Here is a 10,374-nt window from a genome sequence, read left to right as displayed (position 1 = left end):
CATGCCCGGCAACTGTTTGATGAATCGCCAAAGCTGAAAAACGTTCTCCCTTCTTCTTTCTGGCAACGGATTTTGATATGGAGTACACATATGAGAAGTATGTTGAGTCGTCGGACGAGGGGTACTCCGATGAGACGACGATGATGTAGGCAGTCCTTGAAGACGCGGAGCGTGCGGAGGAGCATGTTCTCAATTTCAAGGGCTCAATCAAGGGTCATCGAGTGCTCAACCACAACAGGGCGCACGGGCATTAGACACTGATGGCCGACTACTTTGCCCTCGATGCACTATTCGCTGACCATTTTCGCCAGCGTTTTCGGATGCGCAAGACTGTCTTCGATCGTTTGTACCATGGCATCCGGTCCTACGATGACTACTTCATCCTAAAGAAGGACGCCGTGGTAACAATTGGCTTCTCTGGTTACCAGAAGTGCACGGCCACACTCTGGATGCTTACATATGGCACGACCACTGATTCGTGGGATGAGTACCAACAGATGTCTGAGGGCACATGCAGAGATGCCATAGTCAGGTTTGCAACTGCCGTGGTCGAGGTGTTCAGACCCCAGTACCTGAGAGAACCAGTTGTGGCAGACACTGAGAGGCTCCTGGCAATCTCAGAAGCAAGAGGGTGGCCAGGTTTGCTTGGATCTCTTGACTGCATGCATTGGAAATGAAAGAACTGCCCGCAGGCTTTACGAGGGCAATATCAGTATCATGTTAAGAAGCCTACCATCATTCTTGAAGCAGTTGCATCATAGGATTTTTGGATTTGGCGCGCTTTCTTTGGCATGCCTGGGTCTCACAATGACATCAATGTGCTGCAACGATCGCCGTTGTTTGCGAGGCTGACTGAAGGCAAAGCTCCTCCTTGCCACTATACTGTCAATGGACATGAGTACAACATGGGCTACTATCTGGTTGACGGTATCTATCCTCCATGGGCTACCTTTGTCAGCACCATCTCAAACCCAGTTGGCCAGAAAAAGGCTCACTTTGCCCAAAGACAAGAACCAGCTAGAAAGGATATCGAGAGGGCATTTGGAGTTCTGCAGGCCCATTATGCAGTTGTTCGTGGACGTGCAAAACAAGTGGGATCCGGAGACCTTGTGGGAGGTGATGACATGTTGTGTGATCATGCACAACATGATCATCGAGGATGAGGGTGACGATGCTGCCGCAGCTTTGGAATTAGAGAACATTGATGATCCTATCCAACTTCCGGACCAGAATCCGGCCATATATGAGGAGTTTATTCAAGTGCATCAACAAATTCGGCATCGACCAACTCACGAGCAGTTGAAGGAAGATCTGATTGAGTATCAGTGGGCGGTGAAAGGGGACAACAATGTTGGAATGTAATATTTGAACTTTTTTAAATTTGAACTAGTACTGCATGCGGCTATTTGAACGTCTGCACTCTTTGCATGCGGCTACTTGATCGTGTGGACTTGAAAAAATAAACAGAAGGCCGGATGTATGCGGCTACGGTTGGATGGCGTCCTCCTGTATCCGTGTCCGCGGACTAGTCCCCCTGTACGCGGACGGATGTGGGAGAATTTTTGCGGGTTGCCGTTGAAGATGCCCTTATGTTTGATGTTCTTCCTATCTTTAGAGAGAGCGAGAATAGGACAAGGAGGCCAGGCATGTCGGTGTTCTCTGAGAGGCCTCCTACGTGGCTCGCTTGTCACTGAGAAGCAATTATTGTTCTTGGGATGAGTATTGTTGTTTGATGCGATGTATTTTAATTATTATTATTTTATGTTGTGGTGAAAGTGGATTATTTGTGTGACTCACTTTTGAGTTTATTGCAAGAGTGTTGTTTTGCTGTCACATTAAAGGTTAAGTTATGTTTCATATAACTACAAAAATTTGTTGCTAAATGGTCTATGAATTTGGATGTAATTTTTATTATTTCTGGTGTTCGTTGTAATGCCATGATTGAAAATGAATAGATCTGATGTTTCCTTAAAAAAATATTATGTTCCATACAACTACAAAAAATTGTCACATAAACTTTTGTTTCTTCCATTTCTTGTACTAATGTGTAGTTGACATATATGTAATTTATTTGTTGCAATAGTTTAGCTTTTGTTTGCACCCCGCTTTCATGCTATTGGTCTCCATTGAACAATGCATAAACTATGCTAGAATTTCAACCGTATATTCAGTTTTTACCACATGATCAGGTTGTTGATTTAGAACTTTAATATAAGCCCCTGTCTGTTGTTTCCTGAAACCTTCGTCCGTCAGTATGGAGTACTTCGTTGCTATGCAATGCATGAAACATTTACAAAAAATAATTCCGGCTTTCTTAGAAAGAAAAATAAAAGTAACACATCCATATGGTTCAGGATACTGCCCCAGAAAACAAATATGATTCAGGATAAAAGGTTGACTTTGAAACTCTTGTCTGGCCTCTCGAGATACTGTAAAGCTAGGAAGACCAACATTGTACAATCCAACATGAGGTAATAGCACCCCAGGTACCCTAACTTGTATGGAATGGGATGATTTAGTCCCAAACTTGCAAAATGCTACTCCACCGTATCCCAACTTGCACTAGATGTGATGATTTAGTCCCCTGCCTATCACAGCACGACAAGTGGCAGCCAGCTGGCCGGACAGGTCGTCGCCTGTATTTTTACAAAAAACACCCTGCGTCTTGTCTAATTAACCCCCGCTACAGGCAGCTCTTCTGTTTCGCGCGATTTACAGGATACTTTCGCGCGATCCGCACTCGCCAGCGCCCACGATGCGTCTTGTCTAATTAAACAGTATCCTGTTCCTTGCTGACGCCCCAGCTGCGGGGTTCCAGCAGAATCCGGCGCAACTTGCGCGGCCGATGGGGCCAGCGCCTTCTTCGGCCAGAACGGCGGCAGCCCGGGTACCCAGAGTTCGGCAATCTTAAATGGCCCGGCGGAGGAGAAGGAGGCCGAGCGGAAGATGGCGATGTTTTCCGCCGGCGATGGCGGCCAGGGCGGGCTGCTCTCGGCCTTCTTCAGTAACGGCGGTGACATGGACATGCTCAACTCGGCCTTCCTCAAGGGCATGGAGGAGGCCAACAAGTTCTTGCCGACCAACAACACCCTCCTCGAGGCCATCCCCGGCAAGGAGCGCGGCTTAACTCAAGAAGGAGGTGGCGAATGGAACACCGACGTCCGGCAATGGCCGGGGCCGCAAATACAGGTACGACGAGGACGACCTGGAGGCGGAGACCGCCAGGAGCAGCAAGTTGATGATGCCGGACAGCGAGGAGACCGGCGCCCGCGAGATGTTCGACGAAATAATGCTGGAGGGGTACGAGGCATGCATGCAGGGGATAGAGGAGCTGCGCCACGCCATGGATAGCGAGGCCAAGAAGAAGAACGGGAAGGCGGCGCGCGCGAAGAAGAGCGAGGCGGTCGACCTGCGCACCATGCTCATCCACTGCGCGCAGGCCGTGGCCGCGGGCGACCGCCGGGGCGCGACGGAGCTGCTCAGGCAGATCAAGCAGCACTCCGGGCCGACGGGAGACGCCACGTAGAGGCTGGCGCACTGCTTCGCCGAGGGGCTGGAGGCGCGGCTGGCGGGCACGCGAAGCCAGGTCTACTGTTTCGCGCGATCCGCACTCGCCAGCGCCCACGATGCGCGCTCGTACGCGTACGTCTCGGCTGGCAACCAACGGATATCTACATGCATGCACTAACTGACTATTGCATGCACGCTATACATTAACTAACTACTACTGATACGGCCGCGCGCACGACGTATCCAACTAACTAGCTAGCTTTACGCGCGCACGATGCCAATGGACTGCGGCTCGAACTCGAGCACCCACGCAGCCATGCACCGGCGTCCGGTGTAGACCTAGACATACACACGCACACACGCTGGTGACCACGGACTCACACGCGTCATGGTTTATTTTCTAACACTTGGTGCCTTCGCCAGTGCTGCCGGCGGCGGAGCGGTAGAACCCGACGACGTCTCAGGCGCCAAGGCCCTTCTCCTTCACGAAGCGGCTCCAGCCTTGGTGAGGACGTAGCTCTGGCTGTTGTTCCAGGACGAGTAGCGGAACCGCCACACCTTGCCGGTGCCGTCCTCGAAATTCAGGACGCGGAGCAACAGAAGAGCTGCCTGTAGCGGGGGTTAATTAGACAAAACGCAGGGTGTTTTTTTGTAAAAGTGCAGGCGACGACTTGTCCGGCCAGCTGGCTGCCACTTGTCGTGCTGTGATAGGCCGGGGACTAAATCATCACATCTAGTGCAAGTTGGGGTATGGTGGAGTAGCATTTTGCAAGTTTGGGACTAAATCATCACATTCCATGCAAGTTAGGGTACCTGGGATGCTATTACCTCATCCTAACATAACACCAGTACCAATTTCCCCCTACATCTTTATAACAGCATTTAATTTAGCATCCGTGCAAGTACCCAATAAAATACATGTGGTGCTACAGCAAGTCATGACACAACCAAATGGCAATTTTCAATCCACTCATAGTCATGGTCACACCTCTTACAATCAGAAGCATCAATGGATGAGACTGTTCCCTCTCTTTATATCCAATCTAAAGATCATTTTTCATCTATCTTTGGTGTATAATAAATAAGAAAAAAATATGTCATAATGGAATCGAAGAACAACAACACCTACCAACATGAATGAATACATGAATATGTCGCCGAGGGCTGGCTGTCAAGGGAGCCAGCCACATCGCGACGTTGTGTACCAACGGGGATTTCATCTTTCGACAACCTCTTCCATCGGCCCAGCAAATGGCTGGCTATGGCAGAAAAGACCCGACCTTTCAAAAGGAAATGGGTTGAATCATTACTGTGCACTCAAAGGTTCCATGGGCTTTGGCCGTCCATAATTTAGCACCATCACAAACTCTTCCGCGGGGGAGCCTACAATGGCCGGTGTTGCCTGTGCTGATCGCCCCCTCAGCCACAACTCTACTAAATTGCGCAGAGGTTGTGTAGGGTTCACTGGCTGCCCGCAGCAATTTATTTCCACCTGTAAATATGAAGATTAAGTACTATTCATATGAGCGAACATGACCAGTTGAGCTTACAGGGGCATGCAGAGTTCCAAAAACTGGCCTGACATATCCTTGTGCAAAATGTTCTTGAGAGCCAGATGCTACATATATTTCTTATGAAAAAGTTATAAACAGCATGTAGGAGGAACTACGTGTTCTTTTAGTAAGCACATGCCGCGAACTCAAAACTATTAGGTGGTGGGACTCTACATCCACTAACTGAGCTAGGCTTGGTTACTAGTATTATGAGAGTGAAAAATATAATATGCAGTGAAACTATTGCATGGTAATGTGTGATGAGCATATGAAAGCCGACAGTCTCAAAAAAAGTGGAAGCAAAGTTTCAAGCTTTATTATTGCTCGGCATATTTCATCAAAACACCTAGACAGCAAACTCAAGCTTTACGAATATCACTCCCAGTTATCAATATAACATGAATTTTGATAAGTGCACTTTACTGTTCAAATGGCAAGAAGTGAACCATATTGGAGAACAGATAGCAGAAATGAGGTAACTCTGCTACATCCAGACGAGAAAAGAAACTTATATTTCAAATCCCAATCATTTATAGAAAAACAATCCAGCTGTGCATAAAACAGTAATTTATACATCATATATGAGACAGATGTGACTCTTACCTCGGACTCACTTGGGAGACTGAGTTTCTGCACGAGGTACTTTTGGATAGAGGAAGCAGGTATATTTGCATCTCTGATGTAAAACAGTTAGTCCATTAGCCACAGGGAACTCTCACAGGATATAGTTGAGAAATATGTAACACAAATGCATGCTTATGGTGCTGTTTAAAATGTTAACGTCTGATTTCAATGTGAAGCAATCAACATGTCAAGACATAGCGAAAAAAGGTTACTGAGGTTTGTGCTTATCTATCATATATCTACTGATAACCCAGCTTATAAATCTAAACAAAACTCGTTAACCTCAGATCCACAAAAAAACAGGGTATAAACACGAGCTTACTTTATTCGCAAATAGTGTGAAGGTATCTGTGGTAGAGGTGAGTCCCCTTTCCTGAAAAATATAGTGGCACAAGAAGATAAGATACAAACCTGTGCGAGTTGTTGCTTCTTCTGAATTTAAAACAAAGTGACACTATGACAGCGTGATGAACTGATTATGCTTACTGTTCGAGTGAAGCAACCAACGAAAACCATATGCAGTTGAATCTCTTTTCGTTCTGCGTAAGTGCCCCATCAGGATCCCCATCGGCTGGAGCTCGAAGTCCGCTCCTTCTCCGCCCAGTCCCTTTAAGTTTCCTTTTTAGCGTCACTGGTGAAACTGGAGCATCTTTCTTATCATCCTCAGTTTTGGGTCTCTTCGGATGCTCTTTTGGGTTTGTTTGGATACCATTTGTGCTACTGGGAGAACCATTAAGCTGCTCTCTTTTAACACCTGAACCTTGTAAACTCGACCGAAAGGACTTTGTCCTGTTTGCAGCTTCAACCAAACAATTTAAAGGTCTCCAGAGCTCAGCATTATCTGCCATGTCCTTACTATCGTCTTCAGTATCTTTATTGCTGGAATAGTTAGATGCCTCCTCCGCATTTGACAATATCTGGAGAAAAAAGGTTCAAGTTACTGCAGAGCTTGCACAGTCTTCTAGCTAATCCAATTGTTGTGTTTGGTAATTCGGTGCACATTCCACAGCTAACTCCAACGCAACTATTTTTTTTTTTTAAACTCTAGCGCAACTAGCAGGAAAATGCTAAGGTGTCGCTTGTTTACCTGTCTCTTTGTTTTTGGCACTTTGCCCAAATTAGCAGGAAAGCTTGAGCTATGAGCACTCTTGTCACTGTTTTCCTTTTTCACAGGACTGTCAATGGTAGGACCAAGGCTATGCAAGGCAGCAGCAGCTTTCCTGGTAACTACCTTTGTCCGCCGTCCAGTCGATCCTGTCGGTGTTAATCTAGGTGTATGGACCACTAATGAAGAGATGGATCTCTCTTTCCTTTTATTAGGAGGTGAATCAGGAGATGCAACATCTTCAGCCTTAATCTTCTTTCTTTTGAAGGGGAAGATTTTGGATCTTACATCTTGCAGACTGTGGTCAGCTCTGAATACAGAAAATGTATAAATATCAGTATAAGGAATACATATATTAGAAGAAGAAAAATACTGTTTGGGTCTTTTTTAGAAACACCAAGTACAATGTAGGCACGCACACACACACCACCACACACTCCCACAGCGGGTACTACAGACTGGAGTCACATCAAGATTGACATACTGTTAGGGTCTTTGCAAAACTATTTAGGTGTATATTATGGTAATATAACAGCTCATTTTAACAGGCAAACAATGAGTATGACAAACTGACTGTTTTCGCAGGACATGAATGAAATTGACCTCAACCAACACTTTCACAGGCTACCAGCAGTCCAATATAGTCCAGTGAGGGAGAAAATCAGAATCAAAGCACTGGAAAAGACACCGCAACAAAACAAGAAACAGAGCAAGCTTTTATTTAGTAGAGTATTATGACAAGTGGGAATCTCTAATTCAAATTACTTATCCCGAAGGGCCCAAGAGCCAATCTTTATTCAGGTTGGAAGAGTTTAGGCACAAAAAGCCTAGTCTGTATAAAAGGCAACAAGTGTAGCCAATCAGAAACACAACAGCCTACCACCAAAATGGGCCCTTATGCTTTCAAATTGCAGTATCATCAGCGTAGAAACTAGAAAGCATACAACTTAGGCAAACAGTATTGGTGTATTACAGCATTCATATAAATTGCTTGCTGTGTTGCCGAGAATTCTAAGATGTGAGGGGCCTTAAAAATCTATGTGTCCACCAGATTTATGCAGATGGTTTCTAAGTTCCAGCGCAGATTGCAACATTTGCACGCTTTATTCCAGTGTGTTACCTCCTATTGTGTTCAAACTTTGCTAACGAAAAATTGAACTGAGCAAATAAGTTCTACATGTAGCACTAACTACTGCAAAGTTATTTCCAGAAAAGCTAACAATAAGGTGAAAACTGACAGTACCGCGCACAGTTATATTCGCCTTAAGATGTACATCAACAAAGAAAGTGGAAACAATGGAGTACATAGTCGTAAGCATAAGCATACCTAAGCTTCTCGACTGGAGTGCAGCCAAGATCAATGTCACATACTGGGCAGGACTCTACCTCCTCGTCATTAAACTTCTTGTATATACACTTTCTACAAACTGCATCAAATGCAAGAATTAGAGCTCTGACATAATGAACAACGTAAGATAAATTTAGTAGTAACAAGTGATGTAAATACTCAGTAAATAGAGGAAACATAGCTTCGCACAACCTATATTACTCCTCTGTTGTACACTGAGCTCAATAGTTAATGGTAGGCTCAGACGCCTAGCGGTAGAACATAGTACCATGGAATAAATAATGAAAAGAAGTATCACGGTTACCCAGGAAAGAAGGAACAACAGAAATGCTGCAGAAGCAACTCGGATATCGTATGGGGTAACAGTGATAACTTCCATGCTGAGTAGGCGTCAGTTATTTCTAGTTCTAGTTAGCCCCAGAATAGGCAGAGGCGTAATGAAACAGAGGGTCGACATGGACGAATGGTCGAAGCATTTCTGGAGTGTCGACAATAAATAATGGCTAATCAAGTCTTGGTCATGAATGAGGCATCATGGCAAGCACTCAAACCGGATGGAGTAGCAGCGATCCAGGACGTGGAAGGTTTAAGATTGGCATATTATCCATGCAGATCGATGACCGACGAACGGAAACAGAGGCCACGCACGTAAAACAGAGCGAGCGACGACGACGACTCATGCGACGTGAGGTGGGAGCCAGGCCCGGCAAGCTGTAGTAAATTAAGCGAAATCCCAGCGCGGGCGAGGCGTCAACGCGCTGGAGCGGACGAGCGCCCACGTCCCGGATGCGCCGTACGCGCTGGCCAGATCAGGGACGTACCGAATCGTGGCGCGACGGAGGCAGGGGAGGAGGGAGGAGGTGGAAGGGGAGGAGAATTTGGTGGTGCTCACATGTGTGGAGGCACTCGGAGACGGTGGTGGCGTCGCGGAGGAGGCGGTTGCAGAGCGGGCACGTCATGCATCGCGCGAGCAGCTCCCGCTTCACCATGACCAGGCCCCTGGGCGCGCCGGGCCGCCTCCCTCGCTTCCGCCCCCTGCCCCTCCTCTCCTCCGCCTCCTCCTGCTCGTCCCCGTCCTTGGCCTCCTCCTCCCGTCCCTTGGCCTCCTCGTCGTCCCGGTCCACCGCCTCCTCCGGCTCCACCTCCACGGCAGGCGCGTCCTTCACCTCCTCCTCCGCATCCGGCTCGGGCGCCGCCTGCGTCTCCTCCGTGGGCATGGGCTCCGGCGGGGGCGGCGGGCTGCCCTCCTGACGCTCGGGCGAGGCGGGGTCCGGGTGTGGCTGCATGGCTGGCTAGCGGCGCATGGGTCGTCGATGGTCGTTGCGGGATGGTGGAAGGGAGGGGAGGAGAGATCGAGGGGGGGGGTGAGGGAGGGAGGCGGAGAAAGGATGCGTGGTGCGGTGCGAGGCTGAGAGCGACCAAGACAAGCAAAAGAGAGAGAGAAAAAGGCAAAAGAAAGAAAAGAAAAGCGGGCGAGCTGCGACGCGAGGCGAGGGCGAGCTGGCGGTTCGTTAACGTGTCGTCCCAGCTGGGCTGGGATGCCGCGTCGTCTATCTCTCCTCTCCTCTCCTCTGATTGTTCCGTCTTGCTGCTGAAGATTGGTGGTCTGTGCTTTTTGCGCGGCCGATGAGGATGCGGATGCGATCTCGGTTGGTCTCTTTACGTACGTGCAAAAAACAATGGGCAGTAGCGTGTTTTCCTTTCCGGAAAGGATAAACAACAGGCAGCATGTTTTCCACACGTGACGAGCGTTCTCTGTTTTCTGTGTCTCTAGATAATCAGAGCTCTTTTTGGTCGGAGAATTGAGATGGGTTGCTTGGCTGGGTTTGGTGTTAATCACGCGTAGCCTGGCCCACTGGTAGCACCCCGCATGTTGGCTGCTTACTTTAAGCCGGCTCTTAACTAACCCTGGGCCTTACATACAGCCGTTCAGTTCAGTGCCTGTGCCAGATCGGTCAAAGAACCCTGGCTCTACTAGTATCTGTCTATCCAGGCGCATTGTGCTCTTGTATTCCTGAGAAACTGCTGCTGCTGAATGCTGATCGCCGAGAGAGAGGGCGACGGGACGGGAGGGACGAAAAATCGTGACGTGCAATATTATCACGGGAAAGAGAATATCACGAAAGCGTGAGGCGAACCTGCCTCCCGGTGGAACGGAACACGCGTGCCGTACGTATGCTGCCGGCCATGTACTACGCTCAGTCGTGCTTCTGCTTTGTGTCTGTGTCTTCAGA

General features: G+C 48.0%; 2 protein-coding genes across 2 annotated transcripts; one reads left to right on the top strand and one right to left on the bottom strand.

Moving 5' to 3' along the window:
• The first annotated feature begins 260 nt into the window (after positions 1 to 260).
• On the top strand, positions 261 to 677 carry LOC109787374 (uncharacterized). The gene has a single exon (XM_020345934.1). It carries the CDS (start codon positions 261 to 263, stop codon positions 675 to 677), a length of 417 nt encoding a protein of 138 aa, XP_020201523.1.
• Positions 678 to 4,449: 3,772 nt separating this feature from the next.
• LOC109787377 (E3 ubiquitin protein ligase DRIP2) lies at positions 4,450 to 9,558 on the bottom strand. The gene is made up of 7 exons (XM_020345937.4): positions 9,033 to 9,558; positions 8,120 to 8,219; positions 6,775 to 7,102; positions 6,174 to 6,604; positions 6,010 to 6,060; positions 5,667 to 5,739; positions 4,450 to 5,002 (listed from the first exon to the last, which is right to left on the bottom strand). Exons 1-7 carry the CDS (start codon positions 9,424 to 9,426, stop codon positions 4,817 to 4,819), a joined length of 1,563 nt encoding a protein of 520 aa, XP_020201526.1. The 5' UTR covers positions 9,427 to 9,558; the 3' UTR covers positions 4,450 to 4,816.
• Between the last annotated feature and the right edge of the window lie 816 nt (positions 9,559 to 10,374).

This window comes from Aegilops tauschii, chromosome 5 (genome assembly GCF_002575655.3).
Source record: "Aegilops tauschii subsp. strangulata cultivar AL8/78 chromosome 5, Aet v6.0, whole genome shotgun sequence".
Lineage (NCBI taxonomy): Eukaryota > Viridiplantae > Streptophyta > Magnoliopsida > Poales > Poaceae > Aegilops > Aegilops tauschii.
The sequence above is the reverse complement of the archived record's forward strand: the minus strand, read 5'-3'. Positions and strand labels throughout refer to the sequence as shown.

Excerpts from the sequence above, each read along its gene's own strand:
- LOC109787374 (XM_020345934.1), top strand. The coding sequence starts at position 261 with ATGGCCGACTACTTTGCCCTCGATGCACTATTCGCTGACCATTTTCGC.
- LOC109787377 (XM_020345937.4), bottom strand. The coding sequence starts at position 9,426 with ATGCAGCCACACCCGGACCCCGCCTCGCCCGAGCGTCAGGAGGGCAGC. Across the intron at positions 8,220-9,032 it reads CTCCGAGTGCCTCCACACAT|TTTGTAGAAAGTGTATATAC; the intron begins GTGAGCACCACC and ends CATTTGATGCAG. Across the intron at positions 6,061-6,173 it reads TTGGTTGCTTCACTCGAACA|GAAAGGGGACTCACCTCTAC; the intron begins GTAAGCATAATC and ends TATATTTTTCAG.